We start from the raw sequence: 23,940 nt of genomic DNA, 5'->3' as shown, positions 1-23,940 counted from the left end.
TAGCCTCTCCTTGTAAAACATAGGGAAACAACTTATAACACAGAGCAACATGTGTGGGTATTTATCTCTTATACTAAGCATCCATGTGCCTGTCACCATGAGTACGTGTATGAGCACGTTTGAAATTTTATACTAGGTTCGCAACTTGCACATCTGCAATACCTTCGCCGATGTCCTTCATGCTTCATAAACGAGGGAGGAAAAAACAAGTGAATCTTTCTATTCTCGAGTATGTGTATGCAAGCAAGCAGGCACATACTGCGTGCATATATACATATACACATACACACATAATGTCTATGTGTATGTCTACGCACATATAATTTATGTCTGTGGTTGTTGAATGCCTGTTTTTTTCATCTACCATGAAGAGGAGATCGTCAATATAAAGGTCCTATGGCTAAAGAATGGGGATCAACATACTTTATTTAGCTAGTTTTGTGATTTTTTCCAATACTTATCTAGCTTTAGCTGCTTCTCAGCACAAAAAATTTCCTCCCATTGAATTACATCTCACACGTGCGCGTCGCACGCGAGCAAACAAAAGCCATCCAAAGTAAAACTTGGCGCGCACCCGAAAACCCTAGGGTCTAGTGGGCGCCCCTTACGGATTTCCCCCTCTATTTTGTTCTTTTTTTTTTAAGGACAACGCGCCGCGAAAATCCACGGTAACGCCGCTCGCTGCCCGTTTTCCTCCCAATCTTTCCCTCTCTTGCGTTACAAGAACCCTCTCAAAACCCTCTCCAATGGCGGACGGCTTCTGAGAAAAAAACAGAAAAAACTAGGGTTTCCGTCCCCCAAGAATGGCTCTCTCCACGGTGCTCCGCCTCACCTCCTCTTCTCTGGCGCGCTACCGCCCGCCCTTTCCCTCCCTCCGCGCCTCTATCTCTTTCTCCCGTAGCGGCTTCTCCGAGCTCCGGTTCCTCTCCACCGCCCCTGGGCGCTCCGTCCGGGTCGCGAGATCGAAGCGGAGGGATGGAGACGATGAGGTCGGGAGGGCGAAGGAGGAGAAGCGGGAGGAAGGGGGCAATGGGGGCTTGATGGTGAAGGAGAGGGGCAGCGCGCGAGATGGGAGGATCGTCCCCGCTGAGCTCCACAAGGAAGCGACCGAGGCCTACATGGCCTATGCCATGTCAGTTTTGCTCGGCCGCGCCTTGCCGGACGTTAGGGATGGGTTGAAGCCCGTGCACCGGAGGATACTGTTAAGTGTAGCTATTGGCTTTTACTGTTGGTTTTCTATTTTCTTGGGTATTAATTTTGTAAAGTTTATTTTTTTTTGCCGTTGTTTAATTTGATTCACTTCTTTGGCCATTCAAGAAAACTTTCAAAAAGACTAATTTTGACTTGCGATTGCATGTTTCTTGCTGAAAATATTGTGTTCTGTCATATAATGGAGTGTGAGGGTTGAGATTTATATTGCGTTCTGTTTGACGGTTCGTCTGAGATACACGTGGCGATGCAACAATTTTACATCGTGAATTTCAATAATTGCAATTTTTTCAGTAAAGAATAAGGTAAAACTAATTTAAAATTGCTCATAAAGTGTTGTGCAGATGGAATATCACACAGTTTGATGTGCAATATATGAAAAATTTACTTTAATTGTTCTGTTACCTTGTACCTGTTATGAGATGCTGCAGGTGTATATAACTGTTTACTGTTACATATCAGATAAAATATAATGTCATTGAGCATCTCTTTACTCAAGCTATAGACTAAGCAGCTCCTAACACATGTCTTGAATATGATAAACATTGGAGAATTGTTTTAATTTCTACTTCCACTAATTCATCTAGTAGCAAATGTGATGCTGGTACTAATCTACAAGCAAACTATTCTGTGTCCTACCTTGCTGAATTTTGTTAAATTTTCACATAATAATTTCAATTGATCTTTTACTTGAGTTTTTGTTTCCTTAACTTTCACGAAACAATGTTTACAAATGTTCTTCATACCTCTTTGATAGGATTGATATAAATGCATGTGTTTATATCCTTAAATTCAATTACAGGTTTGCAATGCATGAGCTGGGCCTTTCATCTCGTAAGCCTTTCAAGAAATGTGCGAGGGTTGTTGGCGAGGCAAGATCCATAGCTTCGTACTTTCCCAGACTTCATAGAAGTTGCAATCCTTTTAATTATTTTAGTTGTCCATGATTTTCCTCTATATTGCGTAAAGGTTTTCATTGGGCTCTCTTCTTGTTTATTCTTTAGTAATTACTATTTAGAAATTTGTATCACTTGCAGGTCTTAGGTAAGTATCATCCCCATGGAGATACTGCTGTTTATGAATCTTTAGTGCGGATGGCACAGGTAATCATAATTTCTCAACCTATTTATTCCGTTCTCATCAATGTTTTGTATGCTTGTGCTTGGTGCTATATAAGAAAATGTTCAAAAGAAACCCTTAGTGATTAGATATAGTGTCTTCATGCAATCTTATATATGCCTAAGGAACATATCTTTTATAGTTTACTATAACAAGTTAGCCATACTTAATGTGGTCATATAAATTGCTGTAATTCTTAACAGAAAGTTCGCCTGAGATGCAAGAAGCTCTACAAGAGCTACAGTTATTTGACCTTAGTTATCAATTTTAAACAGACAAAGGTTTTAATCTTCTTCAGATCTTTTTCCTTGCAGTATTTGAACAATCAAGGTATTTATTAAGATAGGTCCAATTCGACAACAATGGAATGATGTGGCTTTTGGGGCCCTGCAAGTTTTAGTGGGTTTTTTTTCTTTTCTTCCAATTCCTAGGGACAACCTTATTCAAAATGATGTTTTTTTTGACATTATACATAGTTGTGAATATGCAAATAACCTGCGTTACCTGGGTACTCGCATTTGGCTCCAAAAATCCGTGTTGGTTACATAGCTGAGTTGGATATGTATTAGACGCGTGGATACTTATGAAGTTCTATGGTTGCCCCTATTAGAGATTTGTGGAGAGTTGAACTCTTTCAAAAATGAGTTTGACCCTTTTCATGTTAGAAGTAAGTATTTTAGTGACTGGCCAAGAATATATATATATATATATATATATATATATATATATATATATATATATATATATATATATATATATATATATATATATTGAAATAACTTTGCAAAATGTTATTTTTCTTATTTTCTTAAGTTAAGTTTGAATAAGAAACATGTATATTAAAAGATCTTAGCAAACAATACCTTTTTAATGTCTATTTATACTGTTTAAACAAACAATATCTAAAGGTATAAATGTATAATCTAGTCAAAATTGTAACTTATCTCATGTATCCCATATTTCCTTTCCCCCTTTCTGTCTTAGACACTTGGATATGCATTCAAATCTCATTCTCATACATGGAACACTACAAATAACATGCCTTATGTTACTGAAGTTTTTTAAATCACATCACTTATATGGTGAAAGAGATTGGAGAAAGCAAATCTAAATGATTTTTCATGGTAATATTTAATTATCATCTGTATATTGTGTACTTCTATTTGCTCTGTCGAATGTTGATGAAGAGTGTGCTCTTCATGATCTCTGAAGAATCCTATAGATGGTATGGACATTGTTCACCAAATTTGGCCCATGTTCATTTACAACATTACTTTTTTCTCTACTCACTGGATCCAATCTTCCCTAGCCACTACAGTAGGTTGGAGGTACAGTTGGATAGTTATTTCCTGCAAATGGTTGTATTCTAGTATTAAATTCCTAAATATGCGGTAATTTAGTCACCTTCTACACGGGGAAGGGATCATATATGTCCTACAAGAGCTTCCTTCAAAAGCTTCACAGGCACAAAGTGATTTGAAGCAACAATTACTTGTAGGCATGCTTGACTTGCCAAATTGCAATGGCATTCCATGGTCTTTTGCTTGACTTGTCATGTAACTAATCTAATTTTGTTTAGTTCCTTCGCATAAAAAAGTCTGTTGCTTTTTTTTTTTTATGGTGAAAGTGGCTCATTCTGTTCCATGAAATCTTATGCTTCTTCTTCACTAACATTGAATAACTGTTATAAGCTCCTTATGCCATTGTTGTTATTGTTCATTTTTTCCTGAGAGAATGCTGGCTTAAGCAAAGTAGCTTTTCACTTATCTATCCTTAAATCAAATATTTGGTTGTGTTATATTGCATTTCCCCCTATTTATTGCTTCTGAATTGTTGCAGGACTTCTCCATGCGATGTCCTCTTATTCGAGGACATGGAAACTTTGGATCAATTGATGCCGATCCTCCTGCCGCTATGCGTTACACTGAGTGCAGATTGGACGTATGTTTGAGAGATTCTTTAATTATCATATTTACATCTGATTGTTTGGTTTCAGCTGCCATAAAAAAATATGAGCCCTTCTTTGTGTTTTCGTTGTGGTGTCCAGTGATTCCTTTTTCTTCTTCTCCTTTTTTCCTAATGAACTTTTGTATAAGCACAAGTCCTGCATGCTTATGAAGGCTTTAGCTATCCCTTGTATATGTTATACACCATTCAAGCAGAATGTTTCGATTGCCTTCTTCGTGCCTAGTGACATGATGTTCCTGGAATTTCTTTTGGGAAATATTCTAGTGTTTTTGTAAATTTCTTTTGCTATTTCAATACCAACATACTTTTTAAATTTTGGTGACTTTTAACAAAGCATGATTTTTGTCAATATTTCTTCAAATAACGAAATTCCTGATTTTTGTTGAGTTCTGTTGGGATGTTTCAGATATTCTTTAATTGTTTAACTCTATATTCCTATGATAGGCTCCTGAAGCTTTGCTGAATTATAAACTTTTGCCCTCAACTAGCTATCCCTTGGCATATTGTCATCATGTTTTTGTGGCTACATAATTCTGTCAGCTATCACTGGTCTAGAATTCCTCTCTGCTGCTACATGATGCATTTAGTATTATATATACTAAACTTAAATTATACATGATGCAGTTTTATAAACTTAAATTATATATACTTTTTAATCTGGGGATTTTAATGAAGTGCCCCCTGATAAACATAGAGTGCAACCCTATAGTAATAGCTTTCTAACAAGGAATTTTTTCGGGCTTACATTTGTATGCATGGAGTGTATTTCTTGTTGTATTCTTATATAATCCTTAATTTCATTGAGGAGTTTGCATTTGTTCTTTTGCCATGTCGCAGGCACTTACTGAAGCCATGCTCTTAACTGATTTAGAACTGAATACGGTTGGTGTTACAGTTCTCTGTATTTCATAACCACACGTACATGCATTTTTCTTTCTTATCTTTTGATTTTATATTTGGATAATTTATTGACAGGTTGACTTTGTTCCAAATTTTGACAATTCACAAAAAGAGCCATCTCTTTTGCCGGCTCGTATCCCAATTTTATTGTTGAATGGTTCTTCTGGAATTGCGGTATGACCGATTTAAAAATATATATTACAATTATAAGCATTAATTACTATTTTCTTAATTGTAAAGAACTTTCACGTGGTTGACATAAACTATTGTGTGGTACAAAGTTGATATGATATATGCAACTCTTGTACAACCAGGTTGGAATGGCAACAAATATTCCTCCTCATAATCTTGGGGAGCTTGTGGATGCACTTTCTGCTTTGATCCATAATCCTGAGGCTACAGTAAGTATGCTAAGCTCTTTCTTTTTTGAATCTGTATAGGAACATAGGATTTGAATCATTTTTTCCTCCCTTCATGGCCTTCAAGCTTTATATGCTTAATTTGGATTAGGTCTTTGGGCTGTGCATGACACTGTGATTATTGTTTGCTTGAAAATATTCAACCTGGGCCACATTTAAGCCTTGTAGAATTAGGTTTTATGGTGTCCAGAATGTCAATTTCCAGAAATTAGCAGTTATTTTTAAATAATAAATGTGTTGCCAAATGAGTTGTTTATTGATGTGTGGAAGGAAACCTATGGAAATTTCCATGTGATATTCCCTCCTCCTATTAAGGTTAGATAACGAAATATTTTGCTGGTATCTATCATTTTCAAAACTAACACGTGCCTATCTTTTGTTTTTTGCTGCTGAGTAATACTGCGTCTCGTGCTTTACTGTTTTCCTAAAATGTCTAGAATTTATTGAACACTGTAGATAAGTCATGGTGGGCTCAAGCAATGCTGGTTGCTCTATGCTGGGGTTTGGACCCCAAACACTGCCCCCTCGTCTTTCACATTGTTCAACACATCTTATTTGATCCAAGAGTTTGCTGTTTGTCATGCATTAATATATTCCCTTTAGTCTTAATTCCTATTCCAGCAAGAGGTTTTGCTGGATCATTGACACTAGATGGCACAAAGATCACTGAAAATGCCTGCCTAACTCCTTGAAGTGATAACTTACACACATGAATGCATGCTTGTTGTATTGTATTGTCTTAAAAATCTACAAAATATTTTATAGAAGATTAGGAAAATAATGTTATATGAGATAAAAAAATGATTTTCAAGAGAAGCAATATCTCTGACTTTTAAATATGTTAGATGATTAGGTGCTAATGATACTTTACGGAAAATTGTTTTTCAAGAAGAAAAAAAGCATTGATAGATTTGAATGATTTTGAGGTAATAATACTAAAATAAAACAATGTCCTCTTCATTTGGGTAACATTTCAAGGTTTTGTCTCAATATTGAGCTATGTAGTCATACCTTATTGGCATGGTATGGTAAGGTATGGTACAATACTGGAATCAGCAGAACACTTGTTCCTTCTTTTGGTACAGGACGTACCAAGACCCCATGTGATACTGCAATTTTGCTAGGTCACTATGGGTGGCTACTTAAAACCTTTTAACATTCACCTATAGTTACTCAAACAATTTATGACAAGTCAGGCATATCTAGACAGGGTAAAGATTTTGACCTTTTAAAGTGAACCTCATATGAAAACTAAATCAAATATCTAATTTCTTTAAATAATTGACAATAGCTTATAAATTTGATAATACACTGTCGTAAACCATAGCATAATATTTTCAAATGATTTGATCATAGAACTTGATGTATATGTTCAATTTTATCTCAGTATTTGTCTACAAATTTAGTAAAGAACCTTTATTTTTGTTACATACTTCAAGTATTGTTCATTCGGGTAAACATTCATGTATATGCTAAAGATTTATAGATTCATGATGGTTGGACAAAGTTTTTTTTTCCTTTAATATGAAATTTGTGGGGGGCAGGAGTGCAAAGGCAGAGCTTTGACTTTTGAAAATTATTGTGAACAAGTATTTATGGTTTGTTTATGCTTTATTTATATCTGAATTACGTTTTGCTTCATCATAGTTGATAAAACTTAGCACATGATGCTATCAGTTGCAGCATATCCGTATTATAGCATGTCACACCTAAGACATTAGAGGGGTTTTACCATGCACATAAGCTTTAAAGATCCTTGGGTTTTGTACCTACCTTAGCAAAATTGTTTTCTTAAACAAAATTGTATCCGTAATGCCTTGTTGATTCAAAGACGGATGTCAATCGAAGGCACACTTTCGCTTTTGTTTGGAAAACTTCTAGAGGTTAATGGTGTGGTAGCCTTCTTGCACAAACAAATAGTCACCCATGTACATCTTAAGCATTGCCCTTTTTTAGTCCCCTAAGGGATCAGAAATCTGCCTTTCTAGGCTGGGTAAGTAGTGATCCTTGAGGGTGGATGAGAGATTCATAATTATTTTATTTATAATATTAATCTTGTTAAGCTTGTTCTGCAAGAGAAGGCTTTTGTTATGTAAGTTCATTATCCAGCAAATTCAAGAACCTGTTGTTAATTGACCCTATGATTGAGAAATATTTGGTTAAGAGACTTTATTCAAGCGCCAAAAAGCAGGAAACTGTGTTCATTAGTGCTAACCTGTTCTCTACTTTGTTTGAGCTGGGGAAAATCTCTAATCTACATTACTTTTGGCAATAAAGAAACTTAGATACATGTGTATGGGAGAGTAGGGTGATGAGATTCTGTTTGGAGGAGAGGTCCCCTTTGAGTTGATCCTCAGGTAGCCAAGAGCTTCAGGAATTGGATGTCCATGTCGAGTCCGTTTTGAAACTTATTTATTTATTTCTTTTTCATGTAATTAACCAGCTTAGGGACTTTGAGGTCTCTTTAAATCTGACTTGTTTATTTTCATCTTCTGTTTGTTTTAATTTGTTCAGGGGCTTGTAGTTCCAATGGACTTTAGGAACTACTATGGATTTGATTTGATTGGGTTTATAGGGCATTTTTGATTTAGTTATGTTCAAGGACCAAGACCAGCTTGTTCTCCTAACCAATTTCATTAATATGACCCTCTTCTTCTATGTTTTCTATGCTGCTTGCTTGACTTCATGGCCCTTTTAGCCCTTTAACTAATTTGAGCTAGGCTATGCTTGGGGAGACTTGGCCTGATCTTGGCCCATTGCCTTACCTTTTGAGATTTTGGAGAGTTCTAACTCTACTATGGAGTGGCACAGACTCAGGTAGAAGCTTAAAGTTCCATATAAATCCTGATATTCTGCTGAGAGAGCACCTAAAGCTCTGTACTGATTTGAGGTGGCCCATATCATGAGCAGGAAAAATGGGTGGGGGCTTTATGAAGGAAAAGCTTTGAAAGCTCTGTATGAAAAGCCTTAGGTCTCTTTAAAAGAGCTTTAGATCTGTGAGAAGAGCCCCGAGGCTTTGTAATGAAGAGGAGGAAGAGGTGGGGAGAAGTACCATTCTCTCTATATTAAGCATGAACAACATGTCTTCTCTGCTTGAGTAGTAAGGGGCTTAAGATCAATCAATTCATTGGCAAAAACCTCTTCTGTTGTATCTTGATGAGGTTGCTTTGGGGGATTTTATTTGCATCCCCAGAGCACAAATAATTTTGTCATGTGTTGGTCAAAGATAAATTAATTGCCTGATCTTGATGTTTGTTAAAATTGAATATGTTTTTTCATGCTCCTGGCATTTGCTTTAATTCACTGTTTCTATATGGCCTTGATTTTTTTTTTCCAATGTGCACAAGCTCCAAGAACTGCTGGAATACATGCCTGGACCTGATTTCCCAACTGGAGGAATGATCATGGGGAATGCTGGGTATGAAAAATTTCTTTATTTTTTTCTTGTATTTATTACCAGTTATGTGAGACTTAGTTGTGGCATATATCTTTCTTTGCTTCTTCCAAAGAATCTTGGAGGCGTATAGAACTGGAAGAGGACGCATAATAGTTAGAGGAAAGACTGACATGGAAGTGCTTGATGAAAAAACCAAACGCACTGCCATAATAATAAAGGAGGTTCTATCTTCTTCTTTTAGCAATTTTTTTATAGGTCTATGTGATGCTATTTTTTTTCTGATTACTCTTTAACAAACTCAAAATTCATCAATATTATTCACTATATTGCAGATCCCTTACCAAACAAACAAATCTGCTCTGGTGGAGAAAATTGCTGAACTTGTGGAAGACAAGGTATTTTGATTTGGGTACAGATGACAGGGCTTTGCATTCACTGTATATCCATGCTTTTTTCGTACATTCTAACTCTGTCCAACAATTACCTCCTGAGTTACATTGGCAAAGTTTGGTGCATACAGTATGATGGCTGAGGCACCGATTTTGAGGCTGTTGCTCATCCTTTTAGCACCAAAATGTTGAGCTTGTAAGCTTGTAGAATCACATTCTTTGAAGTAGAGCTTTGGTTATTGTAAGTTTTTAGGGATAAACTTAGGGTCGTCACTGCTGGAATCTACAAAGGTCAACTGGATGGTGTGGCATTCTATAGTCAGATCACTTTCCAAGGATATTTGTTTCTTTTGTGCATCTGGACCATTCATCACACAAGGCACCTTAAAGTCTAAAACTACACTACATCTAAAGGCATCTAACTGTTTTATATATCATAGCTAATTTCTCTTTTTATTGACGTTGAAGATCATTTGAAGAGCTTTTCAGCAACCATTCCTTTCATTTTTTAAGTAAGATTCTGTGTTCTATACTCACTAACATATTTTTGATTTGAACTAAATAATAAATAATAAAGGCATCCAAAAACAAACTCAGAAACATTAAGCTTATTTCTTCTGATTTGACCTAAATAATAAATAATAAAGGCATCCAAAAACAAACTCAGAAACATTAAGCTTATTTCTTCCAGGTTCTCATGCATCAAGGTACTCATTGTCAACTAGATGCTTGCTTCTTTGACTTCACGCACGATAAAATAAAAAAGGGATGAGGTTTGACTGGCTGGAAATACAAAATCATTTTGTTAAAGAACATAATTATAATGGTGGACATCTCTGTATAATTATCTCCATATTTTTGGGAATGATGAAGGATCATTTAGTTAAAACTATAGTTGGCAGAACCGTCCTAAACCGAGCGGTTCCGGCTATTCTAAGCCATACCGGCAGCTCACTGGTACGGTTTCGGCAACGGAAACGAAAATCGTTGCTGAAGGTGGATAAGGAGAAGGAAAGAGAGGAAGAGAGAGAGCGAGCGGAAGAGGGAGAGGGAGGGGAAGCCCATAGTGGGTGGCGGACGCCAATGGAGGGATAATTTGGTCAAATTGCATGCCACCCTCTGCTGGCCTCTTCTCTCCCTCCCTCTCTCCCCCTTCTCTCTCTCTCCCCCACGGTTTGCGTCGGTCTCTCCTCTGTCAGTACAGGTCCGACACGGTACGGCACGGGTCCGTACCGACTCGTACCGCCGAAAAACTGGTATGGTGCCCGGAACCGGTTCCATCGACCCTGGTTGAAACTAGTTCAAAGTAGTTAAATTGCATGCACAAACAATTCGCTAACAGTCACTTGCCTATTTGGAGCAGAGTGTAAATGTTCCTCTACCCTGTATCGATTTCCAAAATAACATGTGTATCCATGTCACTACTCTAATTCTTGTTCATATCTATTTATTTGTTTTCTCCAGTGGATTGTAAGGAATAAGATATGAAGTCTTACATCTCTGTAGAATATCTTTACCTTCTGCTTGACCAACAAGCCTTGTGGCTTGTACCATTTTCATGTGTTGGCTTCTGGATTAAAAAAATGATAACATCATGCTTGAAGAACTTATTACTGGTGGACTTTAACTTGACATTAGTTCGTTGTGACTTTTGCTGAATCTGTTGAAATGACAACTCTAGACAAGAGAGGGTCCTAAACTGAATCCTGAAAAACTAATTGGCAGTATCTTGCTATGCAGTTTTTAAGCTTATGGTAATTTGGCGAAACCCTCTTAGGTTGCCCTGGACTTAAAATGGTCTTGGTAACAAGGTAGATAGTTTGATATCTATCGGAGAAAGACTAGATGTATAGTATAAATAGCAGAAGATTGCAAATAAATTACCAATGGAAGCCCAACTAAAGACGCTAACTAGAATTTTTTTTTTAACATGCATGGACACATTTACATAAAAGTGTTCCAACACATGTGAACATGCAATAATTCAAGTAAATTGCAGGAATGCGTAATAACTGGAAAAGTAGCTATCTTAATATCGAGTAACTCCATGGTACTTATAAAATCATTGTGCACTCACGTGTGTGCATGTGCACACACAGACTCTCCTCCATGCACACAGTTTTGCACCCAAACCAGTAGACATGGAGGTACATGCATTCTCCCACAATGCGCCTACATATTGACATGATTATTCTGTATCTCAGGGTTTTTGGATTTTGCTTTTTCTTGTTCTTTTTCAATGTTTAACTTGTAAATGGTGAGCATGCCATCAAAAAATATGTATTTTATGTCATGTGCTTTTGGAAAAAAAAGACTTGTACTACTTGATTTTTGCCTGTTGGATAATAACACAAGGTCTTCTGATCAATATGCATGTCATTGTAGTGGTTTTTTTGGCAGTCTACATATGCAATGGCTACTTAATTTCCGTAAAGGTTTTTAGACTTACACTAGTCTAGCTTAACAACTGTGGTACTCCTTTTAGTCTCTCTTGTTTTCTTATTTATGAAACTCGTAGCTGTTCTAGTCCTCTATCCTGTGTAGGCCACTCAAGACCCATATATCAACCACACATCTTTTTATAAGCAAGAATAAGATCTTCAATCACCTGTCTCGTTTATCATGAAAGTTGTGGTTGTTTGACTGAATGAAATGTATTCTAAGCTTTTTATTTTTATAACAATCTTGGTACAGATTTTAGAAGGCATAAGTGATATTCGTGATGAAAGTGACCGATCTGGGATGCGTATAGTGATAGAGGTTTGTTTGTACCATTCTAATTGTAACATTAATATTTGGACTATAGGGAATTGTAATAATGCTTACTTTACTTCATTCTTCCTATCAGCTGAAAAGAGGGTCAGATCCAGCCATAGTTCTCAACAACCTTTTCCGTCTTACTGCTCTTCAGTCTAGCTTCAGCTGCAACATGGTAGGGTGAGTATATTCCAACCTATATCTATGTAAGTGCGTAATATTAATACATAGTAGGGCAACATGTTATATGAATCTTCATTAATTAATATCAAATTTGCTGAATAGCGAACGTTCTCTTTTTTGTCAGTGACTCCTGTTCTTAGAGAAAAGTTTCCATTCTTGTGTCTAACATGCTTCTTTTATTTATCATGTCTTCCTCTGTCTTCTACTCGTATATCTGTAATTTCACTCTTTGTTGTTTGACAAAATTTCATTTCATACTTTGCTTCTGGCTTGCTGCTTAGAAGCAGGGTTACCAAGATTATGGTGCTTAACTGATTAACCAATTGAGCTCCTGTTTGTTCTTTTGCTCCCCCTGCTGCTGTTGTTTCTAAATTGCTTTGAAGTATATCATTGTTTTTCTTCATATATGGACATGCACTGATGTTGTAGCAGTTGCTGGCAGATTCATGTAAATTACAGGCTCAAAACAAAGATGTACACGCATCTGACATCTTGGCTGGGTATCATTATATTTATTGTCCTATGTCTCAAATTAAGACTTTAAACTGATTTTATGACATTAGCTGATGTCACACTGATGCTGGGTGATCAGAGACCATTCTGGCCTGTGTCTAATATGAGATGCAGTGCCCTGCAGCACTTGAACTGGTCTCAATGCTGTCTTAGGCTGTGCCATTCCTGAAGCTCTTCTGCTTTTGCTGATGAAAGCTGCAGAATTTATGGCAGTGTTGAAGCATGATTGTAAAATGACCTCAAGCCTGGTGCTGTTTGGTTTAACTCCGTCCTGCAGCAGTTTCAACAATTATTAGTGGAAGATCCTTAGTTTAGCTGCACTGTGGGTTGTTAGGCATCTTATGAGCATTTGATTCGATTTCTGTGCCTTTGATTGGCTTTTTAAGTTGCAGATAAGATAGGCTGTTTTCCTTGATTTTATGATTTTACTGTTGTTTGCTTATGGTGACATTATTTGCGTACAAAGTTTCTGGCTTAATTCTCTTTGCATTTTTTTGTCAGGATTCTTGATGGGCAGCCAAAGCTAATGGGATTGAAAGAGTTGCTTCAGGTATCCAAGATCTCATTCATGTTCAGTCATTTTTGAGTAACACTTGAACTTTTGCATTCAAGCATCCAACTTTGTTCTTGCCAGCATTTTCAAGGACCATTAATGACATGAAACAAGACATTAAAGTTTGGCTTTTAGACCTTAAATACAATATATGCCGTGTTCGGAAGATATATTATTAAATGCAAACTTGATAGACACTGATCAAATTCTTATTTTGTAAACTATAGAGGTAAAAAAGAAAATGAGAAAAGTCACTTGAATTAGTTGTGCTATATCATGTTTGTATCAATTTTTGTGCTGAGAAATGAACGTTGGATAGAGTTAGATACTTGGATTTGTTGGTTGATGCAGAATACTCTGCTATGAGAATGGCCTCCTCACTTCATGCTTATTTGTTTTGTTCCTTCAAATGAGAATCATGGATGACAAGCTTTTGAGGAACGGTGCTAGTATGCTAACTTGCCGAGCAGAGAATATGCCTTCGCTATATTAGGTTGGTTGGTATCCTTAGGGAAGCCAGTAATGTAAGGTTGGTGCCTTGTGGTGGAGACATTCAGTAGGAGGTTGGACAAGTACAATGCTACCATTTGGGGTAAGATATTGTTGTTTTAGCCATGTGGTGCAGGCGTAAGCTTTGTTATTTGCCCATTCTTAGCTTACGTTCTGTGGCGGTTGCTAAGGTTAGTAGAGTTGCAGTGACTTTTTGTTGACTGGAGGCTGAGGATTTTAGCGATTCCTTGAGAACTAGAAGCATCAATTTAATAGGCCAAGTTCCTATTTGTCAACCTAAGGCATTAATTTGGTGGCAATGGTTCTGACAGATACTTCTATTGTTCTGTATATGTATGTATCTTGTCTTTAAGGTTGATAAGTGTTTCCTGGTCTAGATCAAGGAGCATCATGAAATGCATAATTGTGGATTGTGTATTTGAGTAGGAACTATAATTACTACTACTATATCTTCATAGTTCATAACATGTGAGTGTGTCTGTGTGGTGGGTGGGTATGCGTGTGCAGGCGAGCTTGCATTAGTGCGCGCGCGCATGTGTCTGTATAAACTCTAAAATCACTTGAGATTGCATTTTTCTTTCTCGTCCTGTATTGTGCCGCCGTATGAAACTTAGCCCCTTGATCTTAGTTGCAATTTAGCTGATTATAGGTTGTAGGGTACTGTTTTTGTGATGTTTTTTCCCTGTTGTTCATGCTTGAAATTGCAAACACGATGAGGTAAGGGAAACTTATATACTGCTGCATGCATGGCTTGTTTCTTTGATGATATATAAATTGTATTTTGCCTTTTCTCTACAAGGGGCTATTAGGTGTTCATATCAGCCTCATGAACAACATGACTATGAATATAATGTTTTTATATTGATCTACTGGTATTAGAGCAATATAATATATAACAACAATGTTTTTTTCTGTGTGTGTGATGTTCCAGGCATTCCTTGACTTCAGATGTTCTATTATTGAAAGACGTGCAAGATTTAAGCTTTCTCAAGCACAAGAGAGGAAGCATATTATAGAGGTACATTAGCAATTTGTAGAAATTAAGGTGCTTAAAATGTCTATAATTTATGTTTTCCAATATTTTTTTTCAGGGCATCATTGTGGGCCTCGACAATTTGGATGCTGTAATTAATATAATTAAGGAAACCTCAAGTAATGCAATTGCTAAAGCTGCGTTAATGAAGGGTAGGAATCTGCATCCTTTAATTGATATTCAGTAAACCCATACTGGTATATCTGTCACCAGAGGTTTTCTATATTTGATGTTGGCAGCCATGTCACGGTTATTTTTTCCCCTTTTATCAGTTACTTTTAAAAAAGGAAAAATGTCTGCCACTTTGACAGCTAACTAAAGTAAACCCATCAATTAATTTGACTGACATATCCTTCTTTTGTTATTTGATCCTATTGAAGCCATAATTTCTAGAAACTTTAAAGCCTTTCCTCTCAACATCCAAGATTTCTTCTCATTTGCAAATTGCATGTAGAATCCAAGCTGCCTCCTTCCATGGCCAGTGTCTGTACTACATGTGACTTGTCACTTGGACTTTTATAGGAGTGCTGGGTTTTCATATATGGACTCGTAACTGTGTGTCATGCGGTCATGCCTATACCCATGACATGTCATGATATGCCATATGGACACAGTACCTATCTATAAGTTCAAATTTGTTCCACCTATAATTTTCCTGGCACATGAAATATGTTGAGAGAATTCCTCTTTTGCTAAAAGTCCTACAATTTAAGTTATGCATTGAGGTTTTGTTAATGTTCATTTCCCCTCGAATCTTAACCTCTTTTTTTTGTGCTTTATGTCAGTTTATACTTTATAGTAACAATAGTGCCTGTTCCATCTTCTTCTTTCTCATGTGGTGGTCTCTTTTTTTTTTTACCCCCACTCCCATGCTGGATTTTGTAATAACCAACTTTTTGGAGGAAATAATTTATTACTTATTTTTTCTTAGGGCTTCTTTGGGTGCATATGCTAGAATTACTAAAGGATTTAAAAGAATGTAGGAATAGAATGATGCTACAAAAGGATTTCATTAAAAAAACTCATCATGATTTTCTCATTTAGTTGCTGTTTGGTCGATTGTCAGAATAGGCAGGAAAAATGTTCTACAGCCACAAATAGATAAAAGCTATGTCATAGGAACTAACCTTTTTTATCATTCTGTTATAAAAAATATCTCGCTTTTCATCTGCTAAAGTATTTTCTTTTTAGAGAGAGACTTATCCTAAAACATTACAGAGCAACAGAAAGAATTAAAAGATACAATATTGTGATATAAATTATGATTTTGTAGATGCTCAATGCACGTTCATGAAAAGATACTAAAAACTTGGTGCCTCCCAATAATGAAGTTCTCGTAGTTTGTTTTTGACCATTATAATAAAAATTACAGCTGTTTATTTACTCGATCAAACCTTTAGTTCAATTTTTTGGTTATAATTAGATAACACTTATAAGGATCATTATAAGTTGTTTTAATGAAATACGATGGTTAAACAACAGAATATTTTGGTCATGGTTTATTAGGGAAAAAGGAGGTGTTATAGGTGAGGCTTTACAATATGGTCCTTGCACAGTTCGCAAACCAATAGCGGTTTCTAAGCAAGGTATGTTGAGATAAAGGTGAGCTTACAAACACTAGAGGAAGAGTACTGAATGGAGGCAAGCAAGCTATTCTTGGATTATATTGATATCAAAATGCAAATAATTACTTGCTTCTCAAAGAGTGAGGGAAGAGCGAGAGATGAGTTCATCTGTTTTGCGCCTTGAGACATCACCCACCGCAAGCACTTGTCCCACACTCCTTCACCATTATCGGGGCCATGGACAGTCTTGACAAGTGGTTTGAGTCCACCCTTAGGCCCTTCATCTCCACACCTTTCCTTCCCCCTCAATGTCAGTCCCTCCTTCCATTATCTCTTCAATCACTATTGTTGCCCACTGTCTTTGATGACCTTGACACGTTTCATCTCTCCACTAACTTCCACAGCCCCATAATAGTCTACCTCATGGATGCTTTCTACAACCAAGGCTACAGGACAATCTGAGTAGAGGAGGGGTGGTTCATAGAGACATTGGAAATGATGAAGGCATGGGTAGGCAGGGGTTTAGAGAGACATTGTGAAGAGCTGAGGCTGAGCTTCATGTGCCTGATGGGAAGGCATATAATTGGAAAATGAAGAAATGGCAAGGGTGAGTTCTTCTGTGAAAGAGGGGGAGGGATGAGGGGACATCTCTCATGCAGAACGTTGGTAAGAAAAAAACACAAGAATTAGTGGATTTTGTTCCCCCAGGGAATCCTCCATTTTCCATGTTATTTTGGTCATTTTTCTCATATTGGTTCCAGTGCACCTAATGCTTATTATATTCTTCATGGCAGCATATGGTTTATCACCTAATGGCTATTATATTCTTCTTAGCAGCATATTGTTTATCTGAGAAGCAAGCTGAAGCTTTATTGGACATAACCTTGAGAAAACTCACTTTACTTGAGGTATAATTTGTATTTCTTGGATTGCACATTTTAAGTTACATATAACAAATTTCCCTTTTGCTTTGGGTTTATCTTCCTGATCATAGTAAGATGCTCTTCCCTGTTTTTGTAGAGAAAGAAGTTTATAGATGAAGCTGAATCCTTATCAGCACAGATTTCTAAGCTGAATGAGCTCTTGTCAAGTAAGAAGCTCATGTTTCAGGTAATCTATTATTTTTAAATGGTAAGAAAATACAAATGACACGTTCTTATGTGTATAGGGATTCTTTTGTTGATGTAGTAATATTTTCTGTACCTCTTTTTTTGAATTATTTTACTTATTAACATTTTTTGACTGCTTTGTGGAAAATTTTTACACTGAAGATCCTTCTTATAAGGCAAGTTTTTTCTTGTCTGGTTTTGTGTGGCAAAGGTTTATTATTAAAAAATGGAGTAGCATGACCCTAGGTGTAAATGAATATGAATTCTGAAGTGGAAAAGTTACCAAGAAGTATGATATGGTCATCTAAATTGGGAAAAATCTTAGCCAACAACAAACCAAACAGCATAAAGATAAACATTATAAAATTTTGAATCAGATTTAATCTGCTAAGTTAGTTCATTCAACATACTGAAACAATTAAAATAGAAACTTCAGCTGAAATCAGTGCTCTATTTGATTTGAGACATTGACTGTGTAGAAGAAAAACCTATATAAAGGAAACAAAGCAGAAAACTGATGCAAAGTTCTTGGTTTGAGTATCAAGAGTCCTTATTTGTTCTCATGGAAGAGAAGGCCTGCTATATGGTTACATTGGTTGTGCTGACAGCTCACCTGATCAGGGACAAGATTATGAACCTTTGTGGGAAGAATAAGTATTTTCTGGTGACATAAATTGAGACCTCGTACATACAATTTATGTGAATGATTTGTTGATGTCCATGTGTGGGGCCCTTTAGTGCTGTAGATGTTGTGGGAGGACGATGTCAAGTTGACAGTTTGGAAGTGCCAAAAATAAAGTTTTATTATTAAAAAAAACTTATGAGAAAGATACAGCATGATTATTTTTTGGCAATTCTAGTCAAAGTACAGGGGTAAGGAATGTAAACCAGAAACTGTGGATGAAGAGATTTGCAAATAGAAATGGTGAACAAGATATAACGAAACAACATTCTTCTACTACATTGGCTCTAGTGCACAAGAGGAGCAGCAGATGGATGAGGGCATTGCCTTGTAAGGTGGATGAAGTGGATGCAACGGTCAAGTATCATAGCAATAAAATGGTTATATGACCTGCTTAATTGTATGAGCCAATGTTGGGGAGCAAGGCAGCATAAGTGGGGCTTAAAAGAGGGGAGGATACTAAGGTGAATTGATGGTGAAAAAAGAGGGGTATGGTAAGAATAAATACGTCAAAGAAGTTGAGTAGTAGCACTAACATCACATAGTCAGGTCAAACTATTATGATGGTTTTGAATTGTTTAATGCTTGCTGTAAATACTTTCATGAGGAGGGGATCTTGAATCCAGGTTGGAGGTTCTGAAAAGAAGGGAGACGAAATAATACTTAATCAAGGTAGTGCGAATTCTGGTACTTCAATTTCAATTGATGAAGCATGTTTCCTAAAGTTAAACCAAAATGTTAAAAAAATAGACTTGTTGCTGTGTACATGCTTCAATTTAAGCCTGCCATACCATGCAACCATACTTTACTGATATATCTATTGCCATATATTTAGCGTACTATGAATATTAATTGAAGAATCATCATTGTAAATGCAGTTTTTACTAGTGCCATGCTAGGCTTCAAATGCTGTGGTATGTGGCATGTCAATCATGAACTGATATAGTATGTCCCATGGCATTTCATCATTTCTACTCATGATTTGATAATGCAGCTAACTCACCATGTTATGGTTGGCTTTTCAAACCTGAGTATTGTGCAATTTTTCAATATGTTTTGCACATCATTCTGGCAAATATGTTTGGTTTTACAACTTGTAGCTAATGTAAAATATGTTTTGCTATGTAATCACTTGACCCTTTATGCATCCAAAGGGATAAACAAGCTGAGACATGAGAGGGATTTAAAAGCCCATAACATCCAGCAACCCTAGCTTTTGAATCGACTGGGAGGGATTTAAAAGCCCATAACATCCAGCAACCCTAGCTTTTGATACCATATGAAAATTCACTTGACTCAAAAACAATTTAAGCTGTTAGGAAACGGGTCAACAGTGTATATCAGGTTTAACACGTTTTCCTTTTTGATTTGGTACATGTAGTAGCTGCATTTTCTTCCCTAATCTTTTCATTGTTTTTTCTTATTTTATTTTGTCTATTTATTTTTCAAATGCAATTCTTTTAATTTTTAATTCTGCATTATTTGTATGGGGATGATATGAATTTTTATTCCCTGATCTTTGCATTGTTTTTTCCCATTTTATTTGTTATCTTATTTTTTTTTTACATTTATGCTTCTTTCTCTTAATTTTTTAATTTCTGCATGTTTTATTCAGTGATGGTATGACTATTGATGTACCTTTGGTGCTACAAAATTTTTTTAAAAAATAATACAGCCGTTATAACAGGTTATTTTATGTAGTTTTATAGCATGAAAATGTCATCCATTCTTCACCCCCTTATTTCCGTTATTGTTTTCGCTTCAGATCTAGGAATTATTTGCATAAGTTAATAATCTGTATAAAAAATCTTATTGCTTTAAGTCTATACTACTATTGCTGTCACTCTATCTTATATACTATCTATAATATATTATCTATAGTATACTGGTTTTCTTATTTCAGCTTATTGAACAAGAAGCAGTTGAGCTAAGGAATAAATTTGGAACTCCAAGGCGTTCTTCATTGGAAGATGCAGGAAGTAGTCAACTTGAAGAAATAGATGTGATTCCTAACGAAGAAATGCTTTTGGTATGAAAAAACAGATCCATTCTTTATGCATATGGTTCTCTTTGCATTGTCTTCTCATATTGGTGTTTGTTTAGCCTGTCCAAACTAGATTCCTTTTGCTTATCTCTGCCTGTTACATCATACGCTAACAAAATTGGTTCCTTTTGGCAGAGTCTCAGTGAGAAAGGTTATGTTAAGCGGATGAAATCTAACACCTTTAATCTACAACATCGGGGTACTATTGGAAAATCTGTTGGAACGATGCGATTGAATGATACAATGTCTGACTTCATTGTCTGTCATACGCATGATCACATCCTTTATTTCAGGTATTATCAATATGACCAAAATACAGATGTCATTTTTATCTTTTACTTTGCTTCAGTGCAACATTATTGCTATTTGCTATATTATTCTCATACTTGAAATATGCAACATTATTACAATATAATTCTTCTCATATTCAAGATATGATCTTTTCATTGATGGTCTTTTTTGTCGGTTTATACAATATATTTGTAGGCCTCATAATAACAAGATCTGCGATATCATTCTTTGCAGCAGTTCTTTTATTAAGGATTACTTAATCTATATATAAGCTATCTCAAATTCTTATTTTTAGCTTTCATGCAGATCCCATCCAGAGTTATGTGGCCTTTGCTGTACTTTATTTTACCTTCATGTTTTGCTTCAAGATAAATCTTGAAAGCATAGGTTAAGAAGGGAGTGGTTTTACAATACTGTGCAGTAGTTTTAATCGTTTTTGTTTGCATTGTGAATAAGCCTGTCTCTGCTTTATATAATTCAGCAGGCTTGGGGGAAACTGCCATAGGACTATTGTAACTTTATAAATGCATTCCCCTTTTTTAATTGGAAGACTTCTTATCGATTCCTTTACATAATATTTTGATTGAAAAAAAATCAGCCTCTGAAATAAAATGGAAAAAGAAAAGGTAAAGCACCGAATTAAGAGACCTTTGTTTGAATCAGGCATTGGCATTGCTCCATCACGTACTCCTTTGTCTTGGATCAACCATTTTGCATCATGCATGCTGATTCGCATTTGTCAAGAGGAAAAATATGATGACAGGATAACCTATATGAAAAATTTCAATGGTTGATGGAATCACAATCATTTACCAAATACCCTTTCCACTAAGGGCTGCAAGAGTGTATAGGAGACTGACTAGAGTTCAACCTGTACCCTTGTGCAACCATATCCATCCACAGTATGGGATTTGTCCCACTAAAAATGAACCGGCTTCATCTTAAGTAGTATCCCATTCATTAGATGAGATTGAGTTGGACAGGCAGTGCATTATAGGGACATAAATAGTAATCCTAACTCTTGTTATATCAAATTATATGAGAAGAAAATATACTTTTATATATGCATGCACACATAGATAGACATGCATTTGCAAATCCAGTCAAGCGGAACCAGAAGACAGGTGTCCACAACCGAGCCGTTGAATGCAATCTACTACCTCTAAACTGCTTACATTACCAAAAATCATGTAATTTGGGGACTCATAGCCTATGCATCATGTGGCTAAAAGTGGGCATTGTATCGTGTTAAAGTGTTATTTATGATCTGTAAGTAGTTTTGAGGTGGTAGATCAGATTTAACACATGATTGAATCCGACTTAAAATCTGGTCGACTGGATCCTAATCTAGTCTAGATAGATATCTTGGATCGGGTGAGTTGGTCATAGGCTCACAGCCATCTATTAATGATCCTTCCTTCCAAATTAGTCACACATGTGGGTAAAGCATGCAATTCTGTTCTTGGCTAATCTATGCTCAACATCAAGTTCATGTTTTACATTTAATAGCATTAAAATAGTCGAATGTTATGGTTTTCTGCAGTGAATTTTGGGAGATGCTTTCATGGTTTGTTTTCATTCTGGAAGTGTTATATTATTTCTTTTCATTTTTAGAAGTATTTTTTGTCCATATGAATTCTCATTATGTACTTTGGATCGAGGGTTCTGTAAAATTTACAGATGTTCGTATTATGAAGTAGTCAACTCAACTTTATCATGATGTTATGGATGTATTTGCACCTTTTGAGTTGACTTGAAGACGTGAATCCTGTTTTTTCATTGATGAGGTGTCCATTGTGCTGCTTATACATAAGTTTGTTGAAAACTACTATAGATTGCCATTAATATTTGGATTATGAATTAGTTCTTACCAAGACATCAATAACTACATTGTGATTCTAAATTCATTACTAATTTAAAATATACAAGTAACTTACCTCTTTTTCTGCCAGTTTTATGGCAGACTGAGATATTTGTGTGATAACATCTTAGCCTTTTCTGTTGGCATGAATTTATGCAGCTTATGCAACTTGAATGAAATTATGCTCTTAATTTTCTGGACAAATTCTCTCCTCTTAGTTATTTAATTTATCCTTCACTTATCAAGGTTGCATTGAATATGCTATAGCAAGGTTCTCCATACTAGATGGTACCATAACGTGCCAAGCACACTATACCATACCAATATCGAACCGGTATGTAGTCTCGCACCATGCCGATAGTCAATATGCCTTGCACTCTCGTACCGTACTGTGTACCGACACTGTAATAGGATGGTACTGATGTAGGGTCTGGTACTGAGATGGCGAAGGCAGATATAACATGTCCTTTGTTTTTTGCATGCCTCCTATACCAATGGATTTGAAAATTGGATACCTTCATTGCAGAACTGAGTAAAATTTGTAACTCTTTGCTTCCTGCCTCTTTTAACTCCTGCTGTCTATATGTGTGCAAATACTCAAAGATGCTATAATTTTTTATCGGACAGTGTTTGCCACTTGCTGCTGTTTCTATCTTGCCACTGTAGATCTCCAAAATTCTGTCGAAACTTTCTAATCCTTGAATTCAAGTGGCTGCTCAATTAGCAGAATAGGAGATGCACTCAAAATCATATTTAGAAAGTTTTGTGCTTGTTCTCTCATCTAACATTTTTGTCCATATATATAGGAGTTCAATGGATAGCATGTATTGGACTATTTAATTATGCATCATCAATATTTTTTATGGCATGTTAAAAACCCTTAATGGTTGTCAATGATACAAATAAATGGGACTCACTCTTTTTCTTATGGTGCATATCTAGGAACTTTGCATTTGAATGTAACTCAAATTCCACTAATAATAAGGCTGTATCTTAGGCAAGTATGTAACTGATGTGATGCATACTGCAGTGATCAGGGAATAGTTTACTCGGCTCGTGCTTACAAGATACCAGAGTGCACTAGGAGTGCTGCTGGCACTCCATTGGTCCGGGTATCCATATCTATATTCTATTGCTTGTTCATGTTTTTTTTTTAATTCTCTGAATTCCATATCTCTATAATTTATTTAAATCTATAATTGCGGTTATTCATTTTATCTCTCACTCTCTCTCTCTGTGTGTCTGTGTTGCGCTAGCTACTATCATTATCTGAGGGAGAGAGAATAACCTCCATCATTCCTGTCAGCGAATTTGCTGAAGATCAGTACCTAATAATGCTTACTGTGAATGGGTATATCAAGAAAGTTCCTTTAAATGCTTTCTCAGCAATCAGAGCAACAGGAATTATTGCAATACAGCTGGTATATCTTGTTACTGA

The 23,940-nt window shown here is 36.1% G+C and overlaps 1 protein-coding gene across 2 annotated transcripts in view; it reads left to right on the top strand.

Annotated features, from left to right (window-relative positions):
- The first annotated feature begins 572 nt into the window (after window positions 1–572).
- The window catches only part of GYRA (DNA GYRASE A), a 31,932-nt gene continuing 8,564 nt past the window's right edge, over window positions 573–23,940 (top strand). Inside the window, exons 1-21 of one of the 2 annotated variants that reach the window (XM_008794252.6) lie at window positions 573–1,201; window positions 2,012–2,081; window positions 2,247–2,312; window positions 4,168–4,269; window positions 5,134–5,178; window positions 5,272–5,370; window positions 5,511–5,597; window positions 8,963–9,033; window positions 9,125–9,233; window positions 9,345–9,407; window positions 12,096–12,161; window positions 12,250–12,338; window positions 13,356–13,404; window positions 14,849–14,935; window positions 15,009–15,102; window positions 17,353–17,423; window positions 17,536–17,625; window positions 20,210–20,335; window positions 20,486–20,643; window positions 23,533–23,614; window positions 23,759–23,923. In XM_008794252.6, the coding sequence (XP_008792474.3) occupies window positions 804–1,201; window positions 2,012–2,081; window positions 2,247–2,312; window positions 4,168–4,269; window positions 5,134–5,178; window positions 5,272–5,370; window positions 5,511–5,597; window positions 8,963–9,033; window positions 9,125–9,233; window positions 9,345–9,407; window positions 12,096–12,161; window positions 12,250–12,338; window positions 13,356–13,404; window positions 14,849–14,935; window positions 15,009–15,102; window positions 17,353–17,423; window positions 17,536–17,625; window positions 20,210–20,335; window positions 20,486–20,643; window positions 23,533–23,614; window positions 23,759–23,923 (2,187 nt within the window). In that variant the 5' untranslated portion in view covers window positions 573–803. Of the gene's footprint in view, window positions 1,202–2,011; window positions 2,082–2,246; window positions 2,313–4,167; window positions 4,270–5,133; window positions 5,179–5,271; window positions 5,371–5,510; window positions 5,598–8,962; window positions 9,034–9,124; window positions 9,234–9,344; window positions 9,408–12,095; window positions 12,162–12,249; window positions 12,339–13,355; window positions 13,405–14,848; window positions 14,936–15,008; window positions 15,103–17,349; window positions 17,424–17,535; window positions 17,626–20,209; window positions 20,336–20,485; window positions 20,644–23,532; window positions 23,615–23,758; window positions 23,924–23,940 lie in introns of both variants that reach the window. The other variant, XM_088703282.2, reaches the window with a different exon arrangement.

This window comes from Phoenix dactylifera, chromosome 8, assembly GCF_051530095.1.
Source record: "Phoenix dactylifera cultivar Ajwa chromosome 8, Ajwa_hap1_PhDact_Kaust_v1.1, whole genome shotgun sequence".
Lineage (NCBI taxonomy): Eukaryota > Viridiplantae > Streptophyta > Magnoliopsida > Arecales > Arecaceae > Phoenix > Phoenix dactylifera.
Note: the sequence above shows the minus strand (reverse complement) of the source record. Positions and strands in the feature narration are given on the sequence as shown.